Below are 26,389 nucleotides of genomic sequence, written 5' to 3'. Positions count from 1 at the left end.
AAGGCCAAGGCCGCATAGATGTAGTCTTCATTGCCGTACTGTTCACTTAGGCCATTCTGGCTTTGGTTGATGTCATGAGTCCCAGGCAAGCATGAAACTAGACCATTGAGCTGTGTCTTCTGCCAAGCCTATCCCACATCCCGTCTTTCCTCTGACACTTCCCGTATCTCTCGTTTTTCTTCATTATTCTTGTTTATCCTTTCATTGTCTTTCTTCTCTCCCTACCCGCCACCCCCTCAATGAATTCCTTAAACGTGTCAGCCATAGCTATGAATATGTGCTTCTCCTCGTAGATGCTTCTGAACACATGACAGGTCATACTTGGCTTCTCCTGGGTGAACCACAGCCTGGCTAGTTAGTCTGTCCCACCTCTGCACAAATGGGAACCAGGTGCCCCTTCCTCCAGAGTGCTGCAGTACTGAGTTTGGCCAGCAGAGGGAAGGCTGGCTCTCCATCCCTCTGCCAGGCACTAAGTGGCATCTTGCCCACAGCTCAATGTAGCAGTTGCTGGGTGGACGCCTTCAGATTTCACTTGTTATCCCCAAACACACAACAATTACTGAACCAAAGAGAGGCAGGGGACTCGACTTCTGATGGGTGAAAAGGTTTATTCTTATGCCTGCCTGTCTGTTGGTGTGCAAATTCCTGTCAGATTCTCTATGTATCTTGCTCTGAACTTTCTCCAAATGTCATTAAATGATTGGCAGAGGTGGGAGGCAGCAAAAGAAGAGAAACACAGCTTATTAAGAAACCCAAAGGTCTTCCATCAGCATTGGAGTTAACTGGCCCTGTAACTGTATTTGAAGCAGATCCCAGCTAGAAAGTGGCAGTGCTGGGAATAATACTCAGCCAGAAAGAGAGAGAAGGTTTTAGTAAAGTTTTACTGGCATGGAAGCATGGTTACCATAGAGTTTAAGAGAAAGTTAGCTTTAAAGAACCAGTAGGTATAGTATTCTTTTTTTTTTAAATATCTATAAAATAACAAAAACAGACACATAGGTCAATGGAACAGAATAGAGAATCCAGAAGTGGACCCTGAACTTTATGGTCAACTAATATTCGATAAAGGAGGAAAGACTATCCATTGGAAGAAAGACAGTCTCTTCAATAAATGGTGCTGGGAAAATTGGACATCCACATGCAGAACAATGAAACTAGACCACTCTCTTTCACCATACACAAAGATAAACTGAAAATGGATGAAAGATCTAAATGTGAGACAAGATTCCATCAAAATCCTAGAGAAGAACACAGGCAACACCCTTTTTGAACTCGGCCATAGTAACTTCTTGCAAGATACATCCACGAAGGCAAAAGAAACAAGAGCAAAAATGAACTATTGGGACTTCATCAAGATAAGAAGCTTTTGCACAGCAAAGGATACAGTCAACAAAACTCAAAGACAACCTACAGAATGGGAGAAGATATTTGCAAATGACATATCAGATAAAGGGCTAGTTTCCAAGATCTATAAAGAACTTATTAAACTCAACACCAAAGAAACAAACAATCCAATCATGAAATGGGCAAAAGACATGAACAGAAATCTCACAGAGGAAGACATAGACATGGCCAACATGCATATGAGAAAATGCTCTGCATCACTTGCCATCAGGGAAATACAAATCAAAACCACAATGAGATACCACCTCACACCGGTGAGAATGGGGCAAATTAACAAGGCAGGAAACAACAAATGTTGGAGGGGATGCGGAGAAAAGGGAACCCTCTTAAACTGTTGGTGGGAATGTGAACTGGTGCAGCCACTCTGGAAAACTGTGTGGAGGTTCCTCAAAGAGTTAAAAATAGACCTGCCCTACGACCCAGCAATTGCACTGTTGGGGATTTACCCCAAAGATACAAATGCAATGAAACGCCGGGACACCTGCACCCCGATGTTTATAGCAGCAATGGCCACGATAGCCAAACTGTGGAAGGAGCCTCGGTGTCCAACGAAAGATGAATGGATAAAGAAGATGTGGTTTATGTATACAATGGAATATTACTCAGCTATTAGAAATGACAAATACCCACCATTTGCTTCAACGTGGATGGAACTGGAGGGTATTATGCTGAGTGAAGTAAGTCAGTCGGAGAAGGACAAACATTATATGTTCTCATTCATTTGGGGAATATAAATAATAGTGAAAGGGAATATAAGGGAAGGGAGAAGAAATGTGTGGGAAATATCAGAAAGGGAGACAGAACGTAAAGACTGCTAACTCTGAGAAACGAACTAGGGGTGGTAGAAGGGGAGGAGGGCGGGGGGTGGAAGTGAATGGGTGACGGGCACTTGGGGTTTTTCTGTATGTTAGTAAATTGAACACCAATAAAAAATAAATTTAAAAAAATGAAAATAAATAAAAATAAAATATCTATAAAATAGTGAAGATTTTACACTAGCCATTCACTGTAGTTTACTCTGGGTGATGAGATTATGGATGCCTTCTCCACAAACACGTGCGCGCATGCACACACACACACACACACACTTCTTTTTCCTTTCTTTCAAGTTCCTATTTTCCTATAATGAAAATGCCTTCCTTCCAGCATTTTTTCCAAACTTGTATTTGATAACTTCCAACACAGAATTGCCACTAATAATACAAGGGAAACATAGAAAGGGACCATGTTGTTCCCGTCTTCAGTAGACGTGAGTGATGAGCTAATGAATGGATGGATGAGGATTTTACAGGCTGAGTTCTGTTGAGTATATCATAAGAGAGGGACAGTAACTTGGCGGGACCAAGGGATGGGCCCACTCACGGGTCCATTACCATCAAGAAGAGCCATAGCAGAGGGGAAAGGCAGGAAAATAAAGAATTCTATTGAAAGGAGGATCGTCTGCCTTAAAATTTTTCTGATTCAGGAAGCTGCAGTGTAGTTACTATAAAAAGTCAAGTCTGCTTTTGAGCCCCATGGCCCTTTTTATGACCCATTTTTGGAGAATTATATACCAAGAGTACTAATAGCTACGGTTTCTCACATTGACTTTTACTGTGCTGTTCTCTCTCAAGTTTCCAGTTTAGTTTCAGTGAAATCTTTTAGAAAGTTGACTGAACAAACTAAGGTTGTGTCTGGAATTAACTGGGAGTGGGAGGTGTTGTGAGGCCTAAGACAGAAAGCAATTGTTTGCTGAGAGATAAGAACTCCAGAAACACTAATGTTAGGCCACACTGAAATGTTAAAACAAACCATGAGAAAGTTACCACATGAGGTAGATTTACTTGTTAAGGATTTAGGAACAAAGTAATTTATTTTTTATATTGTTCTTAAATCGATTTTAAAATAATGGTGAATGGTTAATATTTTAAGTTTGGCTATTGTAGTATTTTTTTTCTTATTACAGTCACTAGACTCTTCGTGCTCAATTTTCTAGTCTTGAGCAATACTTTCCCTCTACCTAACATGGCTAACTCCCCTTTGCCCTCAGCTGTACTACCAGTGATGCGCAAACCCCTGATTAGAGCTCACTTAAGCAAATGAAGCCTTCCTTTCTCTCTCCCTCTCTGTCACCTGTGTTCTCAAGCACATTGCGGTTACATCACATGTCTGTTGCATTCAATTAAAAATTACTATTGTCTCTTTCCCCCAGAGAAGCAAGTAACGGTGTCTTACTTTGATTCCCCTGCAGCTGGCACAGGTGCTAACATACAATAGGTGCTTAATAAACATAGGAAGAATGAATGGGAATCTTTTTTAGTGGAAAATCTTAAACAGACCTCTGACTTAATGCCAGTAGATCAGCAAATTGTCACATGAGCTGGGCAGTGGGGCTGGGCCCTTGCATAGAGGGCACTTTTGGGTTTGGACTTTATTTTTCCATTCATATATTAGATGAATCCCTAGGGAGCTTATCTGCAATAATAACCATACAAATGTGTACCTTTTATTTCAGTTTTTAATATTACATTTAGTCTTGGGGTGACTGAGTGGCTCAGTCAGTTAAGTGTCTGACTTTAGCTCAGGTCATGATCCCACAGTCCTGGGATCAAGCCCCACATTGGGCTGCTTGTCCCTCTGCCCCTCCTCCCACTCGTGCACACTCTTTCTCTTAAATAAATCTTAAAAATATATATATCACATGTAGCCTTAAGAACTCTCAATTGTTATCCAATGCTATGTGATTGAGAGCAATATTAGTCACAAAATAGGTATTAATAAAATATGCTGGAAATGAAATACATTTCAGGCATGCAGTCTATTAAGCTGTTCTTATGTCCACACCATGTCTGTTCAGTTTTCCAACATTTTCCCGTGAGTCTGAAGGCCACATTTCCCTTGTATTTAGTTGGGTTTTGGAGAGGATAGAGAAGAAGTATTTGCCAGAATAATTTGGTTCTAAAAGCGAGGAACTGATTTCTGATGGTCTAGTGTGGACATCTTTCCCAGTGTCTCAGTCATCTTATGTCCTTACTGCTGCTTCTCTGTTAGAATGTTGTCATTGTATCATACCGTGCCACCAATTACAGGATGTGTTTATATGGAAGGACAGAACTGAGTGTATATCCCCTAAATATCACCTGCCTTTATAAGAGGCTCTAAAGTTCCCTGACAGAGAGCTTCCCAGACCTCACCTTATCCTTAGATAAAATGGAAAGAATCCCAAACTCTTAGCAGACCTGAATCCTCCTCCCAGCTCTGCTGCTCAACTAGGTGTACGATGCTAGACATGGCCCTGCTAGTTCCTTTCTGCTCTAACATTCAGTCAGGTTTTTTTCTTTTTCCTAACTACACGTAAAACTAACTTAACACCACAAAGACACGTGTATGCTATGTGTTATGCCAAATTTTTCACATTTATTAAGTAAAAAATCATTAATACACAACATAGTTGGCATTTTTCTAATATGAAGTATAAAGAACCAGCCTTCTGTTGTTTGGAGATACGCTGCTTTCCTCCCAAAGGGGCAGAGAGGATTTCTCCTGGATTAGATTCCACAACTCAAAAGATATGACATCTCTTTGAGGAAAGCCATTGCCTAGGACTGGAATTATTTTTTGGTTAAATATTGTGTTCTTTTTGTTAAAGATACTATGTGTTGGCATGATGTAATGAGCACTGGGTGTTATCCTATGTGTTGGCAAATTGAATTTAAATAAATTTTTTTTAAAAAGATACTGTTTGTTGGAAGCTTAAGGGCTTAAAAATGTTCCCATTTTTGGCACTGACACAGACACAATGACTCAGATTCTTCCTAATTCTGGTTTTGTCCTCAGGCAGTATAGGAGAAACTAGCTCCTAGGAAGATTTGTAGATTTGTGGAAGGAATGTGAGCTCTGGGGTCAGGCTCACCCTTCCACTGTGACTTACTAGGTGCATGACCTTAGGTAAGTCATGTCTGAACCTTGATTTCTTTACCCTGTTGTGAGGATTAATGAGTCAACATATGCAACACTATGGGACAGAGTTACAGACACCAGAGTAGACTTGCTCTCAGAGGGAGATATTATTCCAGACCCACGTAGCATTTACTTCCACTTCTCAGAGGCTTGAATGGCACTATTTTGGTGCTCCTTCTCAAGAAGCTGTGATCTTGGGGAACAAAAAAGGGTTACATCCCATGACTTTTCCTAACTCGCATGCATTGACGTATTCTAAGTAATTTCTCACAGACGAGTGAGGAGGACTCAAGCTGCTGACCAGCTCTGAGCATCAGCAAAAAGAAAAGCACCATTTACTTAAAGATTATAGAAGCATCTACATTCTGGAAAATGACACGTTAAGAAGAAATTTTTTCCACACTAGGTGATTATTTACTTAAGACCAACACTCACTCTACTCCCTATCTCCTCCGCCTCTCCCTGAGGACCCATGCTCATTTGATATTTTTATAAAGATTACAAAATAGGTTTTTCTAGTGCCTAAGTTAAAACTTGCCCTTTAAAAATGATAATTATTCTGCCTTTCAGAATATTCAGAAAAGGTTCTGCTTCCTAACCTGTGATGCTGCCAGTTACCTTGGAGACAATCTCCGGGGAATTGGGTCCAAGTTTGTCAGCTCTTCTCAGATGCTCACCTCCTGCTCCGAATGTCCTACACTCTTTGTGGATGCTGAAACTGTGAGTACCCCCAATCCTGCTCTGGTGGCAAATGATCAGCCCAGCTTACTAAGGTGTGGAACCCCCAGGGAGCATCCTTGTGTTGTGGTTTGTCTGAAAGATACTGTTGGTATTTGCGAGCAGTGCCATGTTGTGACATGACCCCCAAAGGCCTGAGTCTGCATAGAAATGACTGTATGTTACTAGCTAAAGCCAAGTCATTTCAGAGAATCAGGAGAAAAATCTACCTCAGTACTCCCTCTGTGTCCTTGGCACCTCTCTCCAATAGCTCTGGTTTTGACAGCCATGAATAGGTGAGTAAACCTCTAGAGCTCACCTAGACTGTCCCCACAATGCCGGGTTGGCCAGCCAGCTGGGTCTTCAGAGGTGATATGTACTCATTTTCCTCACTCCCAAGTCTCAGATAGAGACTGATCACCCCCTGGAGGGATTCATCCAGCCCAAACTGCAAGTGATGAGTTTGAGGGTTGATTAGAACATCCTCTGGATGACTAAATCATGACTTTATGAATATAAAACTCTAAGCCTGCCTGATGGCTGAGCTCTTTGAGGGCTTATGCCCCCATGCATATCACACAACCGCCTCATATGCTGACTAATTACTGAGTTCAGAACCAATGCAGATGTGCTTTGATTTCAAAAGTCTCTGAAGAATTGGTCTTTCCGAGAACTTGGTAGTTAGCTACCTTGCAGCAAGGAATACAATAAGAGAAATCATTCTATCATAAATGATTAAAGTTCAAATTAACTATAAAATCAGTTTGAAAGTCTGTTTGGAGTTCTGTTTTCACACTACTTGGAGTTTTACTATATGAAGATACTGCAGTTCATGCATAAAATGGATGTATTTAATGTGGGCTCCTACAGAACACTTGTTAAGATTTGAGTGTCTGTACCAATACAGAGAAAACTGGGTATTTTCATAGGAGATTTGGATTAGAGAGCTAGTATTCAATTGCCATTGCAGTTTATAGTAGAGCAAAATTATACATTGTACAACTCACTATAAACGAGGCACTGGTCCCCACATTATTTCTAAATATACTTCTCATTTCTAGCTCTGTAGCCATGCCTGTGTCTGGTTATGTTTCTATTTGCTTATATACAAATGATTTTCCTGTCTTTAGCTCCTTTCTTGTGGACTTCTGGACAAGCTCAAGTTCAGTGTTTTAGAACTGCAGGAATATTTGGATACCTACAACAATAGAAAAGAAGCCACTCTCTCAGTAAGTTTTTGTGTTTCTGTGCACATACATTCAGTTAAAATCAAATGAACCCCACCAGTGCAAGTCCTGGGGAGGTGTTGTGGTTAATCTATGAAAGGATCTTTAGAAGAAGACAGATTTCATCTATTCCTCTGTTAGGGACTGCAATTCCAATTTAATAGTGGTAGAACTGTCAACAGTATGGATTATACAGAAATGATGCCTACAAAAGAGGCTTTCAGCTTTCTTTTTTGTTTTTAAAGATTTTATTTATTTATTCATGAGAGAGAGAGAGAGAGAGAGGGAGATTGAGAGGCAGAGACACAGGCAGAGGGAGAAGCAGGCTCCATGCAGGGAGCCTGATGTGGGACTCGATCCCGGGTCTCCAGGATCACGCCCTGGGCCAAAGGCAGGCGCTAAACCGCTGAGCCACCCAGGGATCCCTGCAGCTTTCATTTTTAACCCCATAATTCCCCTACCCAGAAACTGGGAAACATAGGTATCTGCTTGATATATCTCCTTGTCAATGTCATTAACTTATCTGAGATCATTGTAATTAACAATTAACAATTGTTAATTACTTCCTCCCACTGTTTGCCTCACCTGGAACTAGATGGGGTGGGTCTCAGCTCTTCCTTTTAACTACTGTCAGTAGCTGCCTCTCCCTGACCCCATTGCTTCTCTTGGTCTCAACTCCTGCTCTTTACTCTCTTTTTCCTTCATAGCTCTAGACTGTAAAATGTTAGAGACGGAAATGATCCAGAAACCAGACCCGCAGAACCCCCCTGATTTCTGACAAGTAATTGTGTGTAATATCTGTGGGACACTTCTTATAATATGCCAAACACTATAGAAAAGGCATGAATTTTGAAATCAGATGGACGTGGGTTCAGATCACAGCTCAGCTACTTAAGGGTTAGTGACCTTGGATAAGTTACTTACCTCCTCATCTCAGATTCATCTATAAGACAGTGATAATAACTAATTTGTGGAATTGTTATAAGGATATAACAATTATAATAGTCATAGCATGTATCATTTTCTGTGTCCTATCTAGGTATCCAACAACCTGATAAGAGCTATATTTCTTAAATTAAATCATGCAATGCTCACAACTACCTTGGAGTTGCTATTATTGTCCTTAATAGCTAGGAAGTGGAAAGTTGGTATTGAACCCCAGGTCTATGAGATTCAAAAGTCCATGCTTTTAAACACAACACAGTATTACCTTTAAAATAGAAATAACCTATATAACTGCCCAGTGCCTCACACACAGAAGACATTCATTATAAAATCACTTGCTTTTTGTTTGTTGTTATTGTTGCTGTTGATCTTTTTATGATCCTATCCAAGGGTGAGAGTTCTGTCTGACATGCTACTATAACAATTCCCATTGTCTTCTCTTTCTGGGGCTCTTTATTGATCGTGGCTTTCCAGCTTCTCCATCAGTTAATAATAATCTTTCTACTTGGTGAACAAACTAATCTTTTGATGTCAGATATGAATTTCAGTTCTTCAGTGCTTACTGTTTTGTGCTCAGAGGTTCCTTTCCACATTTGTATTACTTATTATCCCAGATACTTTAAGGATGGCGGAACCTCTAAATAGCTGAGCTGTTATTTTAACAGCCTTTCTTACATTAAGGTAGACCTGCCCTCATAGAAGCCACCCAATATAACAGAGAGGTAGGTGGGCCATGAGTCAGGTTGCATGGTCCATGGAATCACCCAGCCTGTGAGGAAGTATTGGTTTTCTCTCCAAATTTCAATCATATGAAAGGTTTCTAAGTATATATGATTTTTCAAGTTTATACATAAATTAGGAATGAATGGTCTGGTGAAACCATCCTCCAGGAATGAATGAAATGTTGAAATTATATATTTAAGTGAGCATCACTGAACCCATATGAATAGATTGTTTAATCTCAAATAGTTCATCTTTAACCAGAAAAAAATACTTTCAAAAAGTTATTACAGCAAAATTTTATAGTACTGTGATTAGAAGCTTAATCAATTTTCTCTGACAGGATTGATGATAAAAATGTTCTCAGGACATCACTGATTTTACCTATGTCTGCATCTTTCTGACAATAGTGGCTTGCAAACTGTAAGGCAACATTTGCAGGAGGATCAAGAGATGGAGTAATTACCTGTCAACCAGGGGACTCGGAAGAAAAGGTAATAAAAATCTGTTAGAATGTATCTTTTTTTGTGCTCTGACACCGTGTGTTGATTTTGATCCACCCAAGAAGCACAAAGCATGAGAAAGGAAGACACACAATGGGTCACCCCATACATCCCCAAGAAGCCAATAGAGTAAGACCGATGTTCAAGCCAAGCATGACTGTGTGTTGATGGGATTTGTGGAAGGGGAGTCATCTTTTTTGGAAAACCAGAGGTATAAAAATGATCTTTTTTGCTGGACATCATTTAACTATACTAATCATTTTCTAATAAATCTGCTCTTCATTTAGAATATAAAACCAAATTTCATTCATTCTTCACCAAATCACTGTTTTCAGTGAAAGAAATCTTTGGTGATCTTTCAGCAATTACTCTAAAACAGATTTTTTTTTTTTCCTTCTCATTTAGAATTGCTTTAAGTACACACCTCAGACCAGCTAACTTGTAAATGTGTGCTGTATTGTCAAGGCAATGGGGCAGAAGACTATGAATGGATTAAAATCATTCATTCTACAGTCACGTACGAAGTGTCTCCTATGTGGTCCACATGGTGGATATGATAATGAACAACAGACAAGCCTGCACCTTTGTGGAGGTTCCAATCTTGTCAGGGAGACAGACATTAATCAAAAATCATATAGGTGCAAATGGCACTAAGTGCTATTAAGGAAAGGACCATAAGCTACGCAAGATGGTAGCAAGGGAACCTGATCAAATGGGGAGGGCAGTTCTGAGAAGACTTCTCCATGGAAGTGCCATCTAAGTGGAGATCTCAAATATGAGCCAAGTGAAGGGAGAGTGAGGTAGCCAGTGAAGGGGAGTGAGTAGGGAGCCTGTTCAAAGGCCCTGAGGCAGTAAGGGGACATGGCCCTTTGCAAGAACTGAAGAGAGCCTGTGTGGCTGCTAGTGCAGAAAGCAACTTGGAGAAAAGTTTAAGAGTCTGGAGAAGCTAGCAGAAGCCAGACTGTATGGGGCTTGGGTGTTTATCTTAACAGCAATGGTACGCAATTGAAATGTTTTAATGGGTGGGGATCATCAGATTTAGGCTCCCGCATTCTACTGTAAAAAAAAGGCTGAAGTGTGCCAGAGTGGATTAGGGAAGTCAGGTGAGGAAGCTGCTGCCCTGTCAGGTGCTACCTTGGAATTACATCACCACTACCGAAAAAAGCATTCTGGATTCTGTACCCTTCAGAAGATGAGAAACCATCTTCCTATGTTAGAAACAGTGCTTCTCTAAGGTATAAAAACAAAACAAAACAAAGAGGGATTAAAATTTTCAACAGAGTACTCGTGGTTCAATTCAATCTAGTGATTATTTTGAACAAGTTTGTAGTCCCAAGAGTAACTGTCCTTACTGTGGGTGAGTCCCTAGGTGAGAGCCCCTTGGTAAGTGTTAGTGAAGAAGTACAAGATTTAACAAGCAAACTACAAGGCTGACAAATATCTAGGTAGGGTTTTAACATGTGGGTAGCATTTCCACATCACTGCCCTTCTTGAGGACACATTTATATTTCACACTGTGTCTTTCAGAAAACTTGCATATCCCTAAGTCATTGATCTTCCTGGGTGTGGGAAGCAAGGCAGGCAACGGCAGCCCCATTCTAGATAAGCTTGACTTCTCCAAAGCTTCATGGTTGATAGGTGACAGGCAAAAACATGGACTGGCCACAACTTCTGGAAACAGACAAATGTACATACCAAATGGTTTATCTACATTACATTTTTTAAATATGGGTTTTATGACATCACATGAGCTGTATCCCGTAAGTGTAGCAGAATGTGCCATTCAAACTACAACAGACTCTAGCCTTTCCATCAGTCCCTGTGTATGCATCTGTGATGTGCTGCCTCAAATGACTTGTGACTGATTTTCACTGGTTATTCAGTGCCATGAGCATACCCCAGAAGCAATATGGCAAATACAGTATGCATTATATATATATATATATATATATATATATATATATATATATATATATATAATTTATATGTGTGTGTATACACACACACGCACACATACACACACACACCAGCTATGTTACAGATTTTTTTTTAGCTACCCAGTAGGACCCATGCCTTCTGATTCCAGGCCTAATCTTCCCTACCCCATTCTCCGCTATTAAAATAAATTCATTCTAGAGAAAAGTTACTAAGTTATGACTTACAATTAGCAAAAACCTAGTCCAGCTCATGGTATTATTTGTCTCATGGACTATAAAAATAGTTACCTAAACATTTACCCTCAATCATCTAAATCTTTTATATTCTCTATAATCAAGTCTCAGTCAGGAAAATGCATTAATACATTGCAGATTTTTAGGACAAGGGTTTAAAAAATTCTTATTTATTTGTTCATTTGTGTATAGCTTCCTGGTGAAATCTACACACTCAGGACTTCCAGTTAAATTATCCTATTTCCCAAACATTCCAGTTTTCAAGTATGTGTCTCTGTTGTGCTTATAGTTTATTTTTGCGGGTTTCTTTTGTTCAGTTGCTCCTCCCCGCCCCACCTGTTCCTTCTCCATGTTCCTCCACAAAAGATTTCTGTTGTTTTTGCTTAACCTTTTCACTTCTTGCTGGTTTTTTCTTTTTCATTTCCTCCTCATCCCACCCTTTCTGTGCATCTATGTTGTAGTCTTGTTTCTTCTCATCCCTTTTCTTGTTTTTAGACTTCATTTCTTCACTCAAGTATCTCTAGGTGGCAACTCTGTTAGCTTTATAATAAAGCCTTGAGAATACAAACATGGAAAGAAGAAACTAATAGTTTTCAAGCACCGTACATATATAATCTCATTTGATCTTTTACAGCAGTCCTTGGAATAGTTTTCCCAGATAAGAAAGTTGAAGCTAAGAGGCTACCTCTCCAGGCCAGGTTCTCCCCTCTCCCAGAGGGCAAACTTACTCTAACTTAGTTTAAAGGTAAAAACATACACATAGAAAACAGCTAGAGGAGAATATCCAGCATCTGTCTAAATGTCTGTATGGTTTTAGGAACCTGCATAAAACACCCAGCAGGGCTGAGAGTGGGCTTGTTAGGAAAAGGTCAACAGAAGGCCAAATTTTGAGTCTGATGTGTCCAGCATTTTTGCAAAACCAACCTTGCTCTCTTCCCATTACTGGCATTAGCTCAGTGCATTACAGTTCCCCTGCATGGCTCATGGACACACTGATGACCAGAGAACTCAGACAATGAACAGATGTCCTGAAGAAGATGCTTTTGGCCCTTTGTATATGACAATTCTGAAGTTGAAGCTGGCCTGGAAAGCAAATTGTATACCATCTTTCAGAGAGGGTGAATCAGGCAAGGCTGGGTGATTTCTTTAAATCACTGGGATACCCCGTTAAATTCTGTTTTGTTAGTAGACTTTGGAAGTAATTTGGCCACTGGGCATGCAGCTTAAACCTCACATTCTCTAATCCCACCCACCTTACCTAAACCACTGCTAAATGTGAGGTCTGGCTGGGCACAGTGGGGACTGTAGAGACAAAGACAACTGTGTTCCCATCACAAATAACATTCAAGGCTAAAAATGGGCTATGAGGGCAAATGAGGGGGAAATCTTTACACAATACTAAAGATGGGCCTTGACCATGGATGATGTTGTCACTCCAATGAAACAATGATCTTATGTCCAGAGTTGGCAGGTATTATTTTGCCAATTAGAGCTACTTATTTGTTTCTCTCCCAAAGTAAAACCCAACAAGTGTTTGACCTCAGAGCACAGTTTATCCTCAAGTGATTCTCTCCAACTCTTTTGTTTAGTCAGGTTCCCTGTTTTCTGGAACACCTTGAAGTTGTCAGTTACTCTGAGCATCCTTTGCATGGAGACAAATGGAATGGGGATGAAAAGTGACCTTATGATTCACAGAATCATTGTCTGAATGTAGATTGCAGAATAACCATGCCAATGATTGTTACACAAGTGTTTCTGTTTCAGAGAAATGTGTCTTTAGGAAAGGATTAGTACTTGGTTTACTGAACTTAGCAAAGTAAATTCTTGAGATCTTAGGTCAGTCTGCCAGAATGGAGAGAGTGTACACATAGGTGTATGGAGTCTTCCCACTCTCAAGCCCTACCTAGCGCCATCTGGTCCTTGCCACAAGCTGATTTCTGGTCATTCCAAACATGTGGCATAAGTGAGAAGTCACTGTGGAATGGTTTGTAGAAGAGAGTATAACTCCTTGCTAGGTGTGGAATATTTGTTATCCAGTTTCTTTTATTCTTAACGTGAAGTTGCAGACATCAAAATAATGTAGAAAGGTTACACAGGTGATCTGGACACTTGTAACCCCATTCACAGACATGTTTTATTATGCTTGTATGATATTTTCTTAATTGGCCTGATATTTAAAAATTAAAATCACTAGCAACGGGTTTCCTGCCAAAACACAGTTGTTGTGAAAACCACCATTAAACCTGAACCAAAATGGGAAAGGAGAAGACTCCCATCAACATCATTGTCACTGGACATGTAGATTCGGAAAAGTCTATCACTACTGGTCGTGTGATCTACAAATGTGATGGGATCAACAAAAGAACTATCGAAAATTTGAGAAGGAGGCAGCTGAGATGGGAAAGGGCTCCTTCAAGTATGCCTGTGTCTTGGATAAACTGAAGCTGAACATGAACATGGTATCACCACTGATATCTCCCTGTGGAAATTCAAGACCAGTAAGTATTGTGTGACCATCACTGATGCCCCAGGACACAAAGACTTTATCAAAAACCTGATTACAGGAACATCTCAGGCTGACTGGCTGTCCTGATCATTGCTGCTGGTGTTAGTGAATTTGAAGCAGGTTTCCCCAAGAATGGGCAGACCTGTGGCATGCCCTTCTGGTTTACACACTAGGTGAAAAACAACTAATTGTTGGTGTTAACAAATTGGATTCCACTTAGCCACCCTAGAGCCAGAAGAGATACAAGGAAATCATTAAGGAATATAGCACCTACATTAAGAAAATTGGTCACAACTCCAACACAGCAGCATATGTGCCAATTTCTGGTTGGAATGGTGACAACATGCTGGAGCCAAGTGCTAACATGCCTTGATTCAAAGGATGGAAAGTCACCCATAAAAATGGGATTGCCAGTGGAACCACACTGCTTGAAGCTCCGGATTGCATTCTGCCACCAACTTGTCCACCAACTGACAAGTCCTTGCATCTGCATCTCTAGGACGTCTACAAAATTGATGGTTATTGGTACTGTCCCTGTGGGTCACGTGGAGACTGGTGTTCTTAAACCTGGCATGGTGGTCACCTTTGCTCCAGTCAGTGTTACAATTGAAGTGAAGTTTGCTGAAATACACCATGAAGCTTTGAGTGAGGCTCTTCCTGGGGACAGTGTAGACTCTACTGTCAAGAACATATGTCAAAGATGTTCATTGTGGCAATGTGACTGGTGACACCAATGGCAGCAGCCAGTTTCATGGCTCATGTCGTTACCCTGAACCATCCAGGCCAAATCAATGCTGGATATGCACCTGTGCTGGATTGTCACACAGCTCACATAGCTTGCACGTTTGCTGAGCTAAGGAAGAAGATAGATCTTCCTTCTGGAAAAAAGCTGGAAGATGGGCCCAAGTTCTTGAAATCTGGTGATGCTGCCATTATTGATATGGTTCTCGGCAAGCCTGTGTTTGTTGAGAGTTTGACTATCCTCCTCTGGGCTGTTTTGCTGTTGGTGACATGAGACAGATGGTTGCTGTGGGTGTCATCAAAGCAGTGGACAAGAAGGCAGCTGGAGCTGGCAAGGCCAAACAGAAGGCTAAATGAATATTATCCCCAATACCTGACACCCCAATCTTAATCAGTGGTGGAAGAATGGTCTCAGAACTTTTTGTGTCAATTGGCAATTTAAATTTAATAGCTGGTTAATGATAACAATGCATCGTAAAACCTTCAGAAGGAAAGGAGAATGTTTTGCGGACCATTTGTCTTTGTGTGTGTGTATGGCTGTGTGTGTATAGCACTTTTATTAGTTTTTTTTAAATCGGTACTTTTTAATGGAAACAACTTGACCAAAAAATCTGTCATACAATTCTGAGACGCATTAAAAGTTAAATGAGAAAAAAACTTAACAAAAGTTAAAATTAAAATCACTCACACAGGATCCCTAGGTGGCGCAGCGGTTTAGCGCCTGCCTTTGGCCCAGGGCATGATCTCGGAGACCCAGGATCGAGTCCCACGTCGGGCTCCCGGTGCATGGAGCCTGCTTCTCCCTCTGCCTCTCTCTCTCTCTCACTGTGTGCCTATCATAAATAAATAAAAATTTTACAACAGTATGCCATTTCTGAAAAAGAAGAGCCAGCGACATGGGGCCTGCCTTCTTACAGGGCAGCTGCGAGCTTGCCCCTCTGGTCTGCTGTCCACCATTTCCCACTGCACATTGAATTCCTAACCCTGAAGGCAAGAGCTGGGTGCCAATCATCATGATTGGACTGCTGTTTTCCTTATAATAGAAAAATGTATCTCTGTACTTAAGGCCTCTAAATGGGGAAGCCAGATAGACAGGGGCTGTATGTTTCAAGAAAAAGGGGCCACCCACTAGCATCTGCTTGAGAGTGTTATTCCTTTGCCTGCGTGAGAAACATCTCCATGTATACAAGACGCAAGCAAGTGCCGGTCTGCTCAACCTGCTTACTCGGGTGTACTTTCAAGAATTCTCAGTGTATGTAAAAAACAGTTTCTTAAAAATAGTGTTTCTAATACTTGGGAAGAATTTTTGAGGGAAGGCTTGTTTTAAAAGACAGGCATGATTAGTAAATGATTTAGGCTTCTGGGTGATTATAATAGCCATTCTCCTAGAATAACACACAGCATACACTGACTAGAACATAAGACAAGGAGTGTGATCTGCAGAAACTGCTTTACCCATGTTTTCTCAGCCTGCACAAGCGCAGGAACAAAACTATTCATGACCTAAAACAGCACTTCTGATTAAGAATTTGGGTTTCCACTTCCTGTGGAATTCATCTAGAGTGGCTATCACTAGCTAGTTTAAGTTAACAGAAATATGGGTTGGGGAGAACCCCAGCTCCAGGTGCTTAGGATGGCACCATGAGTCTGAGCCCTGTAACTAATGAATATGGCTCACCTCCTGGGTCCTGCAGAGCTGGCCCCGGCAAAGCTGGAGCTGTTTCCATTTCACTCATTATGTTATTTTAGTTGGCACACTCCTAATTCAGCAGGTATTTCTGAGGACAACTTGAACATTTGACTCTTCAGATTCAAGTGTAATAATTTCCATTTAGCCCTACTACATTTCATCTTATATTCAAATCATCATTCCAATTACTAGGTCTTTTTGGACACTATCCCTCTCAGTTAGGTCCTTCCCGTCCCTGCATAATCAATGAACAAGAAGCCTGCAACCTCTGTTCTTATACAAATTGAACAAGACAAGTTGCAGTTTCTGCAGTTGAACTATAACCCATTAAACATCATCCTCCAGATAGAGTCAATTACTCTTGTGTAAGGAATCCTCTTCCCTGTGCTGATTAAAAGAAAGTGTCTGATGAATTTAAAGTTTTCTTAAAAATAGTAAATACCTCAGGCTGTGTAGTCTGTATCATAGGCTTAAAGGTATTTGTCTTTCAAAGCTTTGAAAGATATCCATGGCCAAAATCCAAAAAAACTACTCAGCAAACATAATAGTCATCAGTGTGCCAGACTCAAGTGATACTAGCAACAGGCAAGCACATACTGTTTATACCTACTTAAGAGATTAGACGCATCTATGTATTATTGGGTAAGGAAGCTGCAGCATTAGGCTAGGTTGTCTAAATTTGATCCCGTTTAAACTAATGGCTTTCAGAGATTAAATATGATGAAAATAATAGCTATTACAGTACATTATAGCTTCTGTCATGGTAAAAATTTCTCCGATTTTTTTACCTGTCTACGTCATAAGCATAGAACTCATTTCAAAGCAGCATACAGAAAAACAAGAATGGCTATGATACTGTTAATGAACAAAAATTAGATTATTCTGGGCTTTTAAGCTACCCTCTATTATCATTTCTTAATGTCTTTGTTTCTTGATATTTTTTTCTCATTCTGAGAAAACATGCCTCTAAACCCAATTTATAAATAAAGTTATATTAGCAGTACAGGAACAAGGCTTGAAGAAAATCCTTATGACCAAATAAAATGACATTACCATGACATTTTCAAAAGAATCTTAAGTCACCAAAACATAAATACATTCATAAAGACTTATGAAGGGGGCAGCCCGGGTGGCTCAGCAGTTTAGTGCCGCCTTCAGCCCAGGGTGTGATCCTGGAGACCTGCGATCAAGTCCCATGTCAGGCTCCCTGAGTGAGCCTGCTTCTCCCTCTGCCTGTGTCTCTGCCTGTCTCTCTCTCCCTGTGACTCTCATGAGTGAATAAATAAAATCTTTTTAAAATTTTTAAAAAAGACTTATGAAGGGATTATTCTTAAAACTTGGATACGGAAAACAGTACAGGAGGGATAAAACGTTTTAACATATTCCATAATACGCCCCCCACAAAGGGCATTTTTCACTATCTTTTTGGAAGTTCTAAATGCAGACAAGACCCCAGCCTGTGGCCTAGGAAGGATTCTGAGATAATAAAGATCAAGGCGGCTTGCACCAACCTACCTAAAAAGGAGCGTTTAAGAATACAGAAAACTGGTGTGCGTCAAGTTGGCCATCACCCAAGAAATACAGTTTTGTGCCTTGAGAACTGAGTGGGAGGAATTCGTTGACAATGAAATTCCTCAGCACCAAGCTGGAGTCAAAAAGTCTCATTTGCCTTTATTGAACAGAGGACATTCTGCTTTAACTGATCTGATGAACTTCTTGGATTACAGCTGTGTTTTGGAAAACAGAAAAATAGCAGTTTTTTCAGTACTTAAGGTTTGGTTATAAAAACATCAAAGCATAAAGTTTTCTTTTTAAGATTTTATTTATTTATTCATAAGAGGCACAGAGAGAGACGGGGGCGGGGGGTGGGGGCGGGCAGAGGGAGAAGCAGGCACCATGCAGGGAGCCCGATGTGGGACTTGATCCCAGGTCTCCAGGATCACACCCTGGGCCAAAGGCAGGCGCTAAACCGCTGAGCCACCGGGGCTGCCCCAGCATAAAGTTTTCTTGAAAATAGTAAATACTTCGGACTGTGTCATCTACATCACAGGCTTTCACATATTTAGCTTTGAAACCTATGAAAGATTTTTATGGCCAAGGTCCAAAAAACTACTCAAAAAGCAGAATAGTCATCAGTGTGCCCAACTCATGTGATATTAATAACAGGTGAGGCCAGAAAGAGACCCTTGGAGGACAGGGGGAGGGATTGGGGAGGTCACTAGTGGTGAGGCTTCATGCTTGAAGATACTAATCATTTAAAAGTTTTGTGTGTGTACTGTACCTTATATTAAGTGTAATACATTAAACTGATAATAACCCAGAGATTTTTTTTTTAGAAAGAGCTTTAAAATAAGTGTTTTTTCCTATCAAGGATTAGAAACTGAATTGGAGATGTCTTTAAATATTTTGCAGATCCAGAACCAGATATATTGATCCATAATTAGGAAGGGCCAAGTTGATTTTTTTTAATATTCTGTCAGATTCTGATCATCTTCCCACACACCCACACTTTCCTTAAAGCCAAGTCTAAGGTTATGATACGATGACTCCAATAAATGGAAGCCATAATCGAACATCGCTCAGTTACAGCTTTATGTTATTCTAAACTACCCTCTAGTTCTAGATTATTTTTAGAAATTGAGGAAATTATTAAAAATGAAATACAAGAAAATTACTTCTCTTATCTCACACTTGAGACAAGATCCTTTGAAATGACTATATCTCACAGCCCTATGAAATATTCTTAAGGGGAAAGGCAATGTGACTCTGAAGAAAATGCCACATAGATTGTTAATTATATATGTTAATTTGGATAGTCATAGTTTAGCAGATATGAAGCCAAAGAGATTAAAGACTCCGCCTTAACTAACAGGTAGCAATAGTATAGTTAGTTTGAGCTACAGTTCTTTCAGATTACTCAGCTGGTCTCCTCACAGTTTTACTCCTTTCACATATTATTCACAGTTAAACACTAATATCTTCAAGCAAAAAAGTTTTGACTTCTGGTCTCCCATACTGACAAAATGTAAACCAACTAATCAGAGAATCTAAATGATTACAAATTATATTTTTCAGTGACATGTTTCCCATTCAAGCTTCTTTTTAACTGGACCGCTGTGCATGTTGAATGGGTACAAGACGTGCAACCATTTATCAAGTTTGGGCAAGCAATGCTAATACTGCTGACGGTTCTGCTCTTGGAAGAGGGCCATGCTTTTTGTTGCATGCATTACACTGACCCTGTACTTTCTTTCCTTTCCTTTGTTTCCTGTGCCATGCTTGCTGTGTAGCAAATGGAATCTCTTGCAGTAAGTTAACTTTCTTTCATACTCTTTGTCCATTTTAGGCATGGACCCATAACAAATCTTATTTTTATGGTTACTGTTATATCTCTTAGCATGTTCTCCCCTTTGCATTTCATTTTATTTTATTTGGTAGACTGAGATGTGCAGGGAATTAGTAGCATTGGGGGCTGCTTTTGTCCCAATGTAAGAAACTTAAGTTACTATGAACTCTCATACGGTCTGGGATATTTTCAACAATAACCAGCCTTATCAGACACTTAACAAAGGTCACATTTTTCATAGCTAGGTTTCCCCCTAAGTTGTGGAGGTAACATTATGTTTTTAAACAATATTTATCTTCAAGTCTCTGGCAGCTATCTTTTATACCAGATTTTAAAAGATTTCTATAAAGGTTTAAATGATCAAAAGAACAAAATGCTTTGCAAAAACAACCAAAGATCTAGTTTGGGTTAACTAATGAGTGTAGCTACTTCTTTAAACTTATGTTCAGTATCAGTATTAAGAGATCAAATAAATCTAAATCTAAATCTAGAATGGTTATTTTTCCTCCAGGGCCAGAGAAAGGACAAGAGAAAGAAAACTTCATTCAGCATAGCCTTAGCATGGACTTTGGTGATTTTTAACAATAAGGATCAAAATTCTAATAAGATTCTTCTAATAAGATTATAATAATAGGATATTCTTCCTAATGCCTAACCTAAGTTCTTGTAATTTCTCTCCCTAAACTGATTTGGCGGAACAATTTTAAGTGACCTCAGTAGCTCTTAATATTGAGCTGAGTTCTTTATAGCCCATTAGCAAAAGAAAGGCCCTATTTATCCTTACTTAACCATGTTTGAAAACAGAACAGTGACATGTTTAGTTGAAGCCACATATTTAACCCACTTTCAATGGTGACTGCTGAGCCAGGATATTCTACTTGTGAAGGCTGCTCTTTTCCATCCACCACCTAGGAGCTAACTCATTCTTGGAGTAAAACAGGCAACATATAGAGGCCACTACAAGCAGATAACAGCTCAAAGAGTAGTATGATCATTGGTGTTGGAGTTAAGATTTACTTTTCCCTCCATATACACAAGCCATATAATGAAAACATTTTAAATACAAGAGGTATCTATAGAGCTCAAGGACATTTTGTATGACTCCTTTATGTTCTTTCCATAGAAAATTTTGAATGTTCCCTTAATTTCTCCTTTTTGTAGGTATATGTAGCCCCTTTTTATCTCTGTAATTCAACAAATATTTACTGAGCACTGAGTAGAAGCATTGTCACTAAAACTGATACAACACCTTAGAGGTTCATAGGACTGTTGTGTTTACAGATTTTGCAATGAGTGTCTACCCTCTAAATGGCAGCCAAAATTATCACATGGAGTAACCTTCCAAATTGCTGAATTATTAAATTTGACACCTAGAATTACTTAAGGTTTTGCCTTTCAAATATACTTTTAATATTTTTTTTGCTTTTTAAAACAATGTTATCTTATAAAAACTAAGATAACCACAATTAAGATGACCATAGCTATAACTTGTAGATATGTAATTGGCAAGTATAATGGAAATTTGGTAATTCACTGGGTCCCTTTACAGCTACTACTCCTAATTAGTCATCTTCCAGGAACTATTCTCTATTATACTGTGAATTTCTCACTGGTATTTATTGACTGGGTTTTGTTGTTCTGATTCATCTGGAATATAACAGCTAGTTATGTTTCCTTGATTTAAAAAAATGTTTTTCTCCACCAAGGTTTCACTTGTTATACAAGAATGATCCTTAATAACGGTTTCTTCCCATGCACACTCTCTCTTTAGCAATTGGAACTGTGTCAGAGATTATATAAACTGCACTTCCAGCTGCTGCTGCTTTTTCAATCCTACTGTAAGCTCATCGGCCAGGTGCACGAAGTCAGCTCCATGCCAGAGGTGAGCCACACACCTCCTGACCCCAAGTCCTACCATGGAAATCATTCCTTTCCTTTTGTTCCCCATCCCATTTATAACTGTCCAAGTCATTTTATTTCCATATAATTGATGTGCTCAAACACAAGACTTACATATGTATTGTCTTTCCTTCTATCCTCATCTGGCAGTGCTAGGACTAGGTAGGGTAAAGCAAGTGACTTGTAGCCTAGGCACAAAATTTGGAGGACCATTCTGAAAGTGCCTCATTTGGCCCACTCTGATCCTGGCCCGGATTCCAGACATCCTTATTTGAAAGAGTTTCTTGTGTTATGGTTTTTCTTCTTTATATTTATTTACCTTTTCATACTTGCCCTTACATTCAGATAGGAAGGAAATATCTATATGGCATTTGATTCTCTTCAGTTCTCCTGTCCTGCTTAGTATTAGGATGCCTTAATATTTTTAAAAGTAAAGTAACAGGGGTGCCTGGGTGGCCCAATTGGTTAAGTGTCTGCGTGTGGCTCAGGTCATAATCCCAGGGTCTTGGGATCCAGCCTTGGATCAGGCTCCCTGCTCAGTGGGGAGTCTGCTTCTCCCTCTGCCCCTCCCCCACCCCTGCTGGTTCTCTTTCTCTCTAAATTAAAAGAAGTAACAAACATACTACTTCCAAGTAAGCCAGAATTTTCCTGGAAGTGAAGAACTACTATTGCAACACAGTAAGTAAAATAATGGTGGTGTACACTGGATATTATGGGAGCACAGATGTCAAGCACGTAATTCACTGGAAGTGAAGAGGATGAAATAAGAATGCTCTCTGGAGAAAATCATACCTGAGCATATTCTTAAAGAATGAGTGTGATGAACACTGGGTGTTATACACAACTGATGAATTATTGAAAACTACATCTTAAACTAATGATGTACTTACTATATGTTAGGTAATTGAATTTAAATTTAAAAAAAGAACGAGTTGAAGTTAGATGAAGTGAGGCTAGGAAGAATGTTCAATTAAGCAGCTGCAGCATGAGCATAAAGTGGTAAAGAGGAGTATAAGCAATTTATTTTTTTAATTATTTATTTTAGAAAGGGAGAGTGCACGCACAAGCAGGTCGAGGGGTAGAGGGAAAGAGAAGCAGACTACCCATGCAGCACAGAATTGCCCAGGTTCAATCTCATGACCCTGAGATCATGCCCTGAGCTGAAACCAAGAGTAGGATGCTTAACTGAGCAGTCCAGTGGTTCCCAAAAGAAGCAATATAGTATTGCTAGAATATGAAATGGAAACCAAAAAGGAGTACCAGAATCAGACACAAGAGATAGGTAAGGATTAGATGACGGAAGATACTGTGCTTGGGAATGTTTTAGTTAGATTTTTAGCAGGGATGTGGAGGGTGGATTTGATGACAAGTAGGCTGGAGACAGGAGACTAGTCACGATGCTGCTGAAATAGCTCAGACAAGGATGAGGGTTTCAACCAGGACAGAAGTGCTAGGTGTGGAGAGGGGACAGAAAATGTGAGAGATTATTTAGCACAAAAGGTCAATGAAACTGAGGAATGAAGTAGGAGGAAGAGTCGAGGGCGATGTTCAGGTTGTATCTCAGATGGACCAGGTGGCACATGGTACCACAGCTGACATGGTGATAAAGGACGACTGAGGCCACTGCATATCCATGCATGTTGCTCAGGGACTGAATCTGCCTACTAGACATGCCCAGGTTTTAATGCCATCTTGCAGGCAGTTAAATGTGAGGAGCTGAGGTCAGAAGAGAAATGTGGACTAAAGGTCCAGATGTGCCAGTCATCCGTGACCAGCCAGGAGTCCGTGACACCATCCTAGCAAGAGTGCTAGGGTGAAGTTGGAGCCCCAGAAACCTTATGTCAGAGGAGGGGAGAGGAGGAAACACAAATGACAGCCTTCTTACCATATTCTCACTAGGTTTGATAAAAAGGAAATGACTGTAGTTTCTAAGTATACTTTTAAATGCCAATTTCAAGGGAGGGGTATGAAGACCTCTTCACAAGCCAGGCTTCCTCCACAGACTTACAAATTATTAGATAAAAGAACACAGTTGATACAAGTGATAGGACATGTTGTCAAGATAAAGTTTGCTATTCTAGCAAATGTTAATATGAACCTTCTAGTCCATCTCTGCTCAAAAAATAACACACATGCAAATGTAACTCCTGTCATTTCCCATATTTAAAAAGCAATACATGTTTCACTTTAGAGTAATAAATTATATATCCATACCATGTGTATATATATTATGTATAATTATTTAAATCTAGTAAATTTAAAGTGAATTTTTCCTTGTTTTAAATCTAGGTAAGTTTTAAATGCTACACACACATACACACAATATATAAAACATCTGTAGCTTAAAAGCAATTAAGATATTGACTTTCAAACTTAAAAATGATATAAAATTCTCTAATCTTTTTAATGAATTTTTTAATATTAAATTTAATATTATACTTGACATACAATATTTGTTTTAGGCCTATAATGTAGTGATTCAACATTTCTATACATTAGGGAATGCTACCCCAATAACTGTAGCTACCGTATGTCATCAAAGCTATTATAGTATTATTTACTCTATATGCTGTACTTTTCATGCCTATGACTTTATAACTGGAATTTTGTGCCTCTTAACCCCCTTCACATCTTTCACCCATACCCCAACTTTCCTCCCCTCTGGCAACTGCAAATTTATTCCCTATATTTGAATCTGATTTTCCATTTATTACTTTTGTTTTTTAGATTCCACATATAAGTGATATTATATAATATTTGTCTTTTTCCGCCTGACATACTTCACTTAGCATTATACCCTCTAGGTCCACCCAAGTTGTCACAAAGGCAAATCTCATTCTTCTTACGGCTGTGTAATTATCCAGAGCATACGTGTGTGTACACCACATCTTCTTTATCCATTCACCTATTAACGGATTCTTGGGTTGCTTCCATATCTTGGCTATTGTAAATAATCTTGCAATATATCTCCTCAAATTAGTGTCTTTGTTTCCTTTGGGTAAATGCCCAGTAGTGGAATAAGTGATTTCACATAGTAGTTCTATTTTTAATTTTTTGAGGGACCTCCATACTGTTTATACATCCCCACCAACAGTGTACAAGGGCTTCCTTTCTCTACATCCTTGCCAGCCTTGTTATTTCTTGTCTTTTTTATATTAGCCATTCTGACTGGTGTGAGGTATCTCATTTCAATTTGCATTTTCCCTAACAGTTAGTGATGTTGAGCATCTTTTCATTGAACTATTGGCCATCTGTATATCTTCTTTGACAACTTGGTTATAAGGTCCTCTGCCCACTTTTTCTTTTATCAGATTGTATGAGTCTTTACATATTTTGGAGATTAACCCTTTATCAGATACATCATTTACAAATCTCTTCTCCCATTTAATAGGTTACTTTTTCATTTTTTGATGGTTTCCTTTGCAAAAACTGGTTTACTGCCTATGTTTTCTTTTAGGGTTTTTATGATTTCAGGTCTTACATGTAAATCTTTAATCCATTTATTTTTTTACATGGTATAAGAAAGTAGTCCAATTTTTCCAACACCATTTAGTTAAATGATTTTTACTTCTCCATTATATACTTGTGCCTTGTCAATTAATTGACTATGGAAGTATAGGTTTATTTCTAGGCCCTCTCTTCTCTTCCAAGCATCTATGCATCTTTTTGTTTCTTTACCATACTGTTTTTGGTTACTATTTTAGCTTTTTAGTATAGTTTGAACTCTGGGGTTGGGATGCCTCCAGCTTTGTTGTTCTCTCTCACAATTGCTTTGGCTATTGGGGCTCTTCTGTGGCTCCACACAAATCTTGGGATTATTTGTTCCAGTTTTATGAAAAATGCCAGTGGTATTTTGACAGGAATTGCACTGAAGCTGTAGATTGCTTTGAGTAGTACTGACATTTTTAAAATATTAATCCTTCCAGTTCATGAGCATGGTATATCTTTCCATTTGTGTCATCTTCAGGTTTTGTTTGTTTTTTTTTTTTCATCTTCAGTTTCTTTCATCACTGTCTTATAGCTATCAGAGTGCAGATCTTTTAAGTCCTCAAGTTTATTCCTAGGTATTCTTTTTTATGGAATTGTAAATAGGATTGTTTTTCTTAATTTCTCTGATAGTTCATCTATTAGTAGGGTACAGAAATGTAACAGATTTCTGTATATTGATTTTGTATCCTGAAACTTTACTGAATTCATTTATTAGTTCTGACAGTTTTTTGGTGGAGTCTTTAGAGTTTTCTATGTATAGTATCATGTCATCTGCAAATAGTAATGGTTTAATGTCCTCCTTACCAATATGGATGACTTTTCTTTTTCTTGTCTGACTGCTGGAGCTAGGACTTCCAGTTCTGTGTTGAATAAGAGTGGCAAGAGTGCCCATGCTTGGCTTGTTCCTGATCTTAGAGGAAAAGCTGAAAGCTCTTTTTTTCCTGTTATGATAATATCCTCAAGTATGTCATAAATGACCTCTATTATGTTGATATATATTCCTTCTATACCCAATTTATTGAGCTCTTTTGTATGAATGGATGCTGAATTTCACCAAATGCTTTAAACCTATTGAGATGATAATTTTTATCTT

General features: G+C 39.3%; 2 protein-coding genes and 1 pseudogene across 2 annotated transcripts in view; 2 read left to right on the top strand and 1 right to left on the bottom strand.

Moving 5' to 3' along the window:
• Positions 1-26,389, bottom strand: part of ZAR1L (zygote arrest 1 like) — an 89,888-nt gene that overhangs the window by 18,198 nt on the left and 45,301 nt on the right. The gene's annotated exons all lie outside the window — the stretch shown is intronic.
• FRY (FRY microtubule binding protein) overlaps positions 1-26,389 on the top strand; it is a 260,678-nt gene that overhangs the window by 225,577 nt on the left and 8,712 nt on the right. The window contains exons 56-59 of the mRNA XM_077868184.1: positions 5,914-6,063; positions 7,191-7,289; positions 9,362-9,445; positions 21,680-21,790. Coding sequence (XP_077724310.1) covers positions 5,914-6,063; positions 7,191-7,289; positions 9,362-9,445; positions 21,680-21,790 — 444 coding nt within the window. The remainder of the gene's footprint in view (positions 1-5,913; positions 6,064-7,190; positions 7,290-9,361; positions 9,446-21,679; positions 21,791-26,389) is intronic.
• On the top strand, positions 11,446-18,426 carry LOC144295718 (elongation factor 1-alpha 1 pseudogene; annotated as a pseudogene).

The sequence above is a fragment of the Canis aureus genome, chromosome 24, assembly GCF_053574225.1.
Source record: "Canis aureus isolate CA01 chromosome 24, VMU_Caureus_v.1.0, whole genome shotgun sequence".
Taxonomy (NCBI): domain Eukaryota; kingdom Metazoa; phylum Chordata; class Mammalia; order Carnivora; family Canidae; genus Canis; species Canis aureus.
This window is presented reverse-complemented; position numbering and strand designations above follow the sequence as displayed.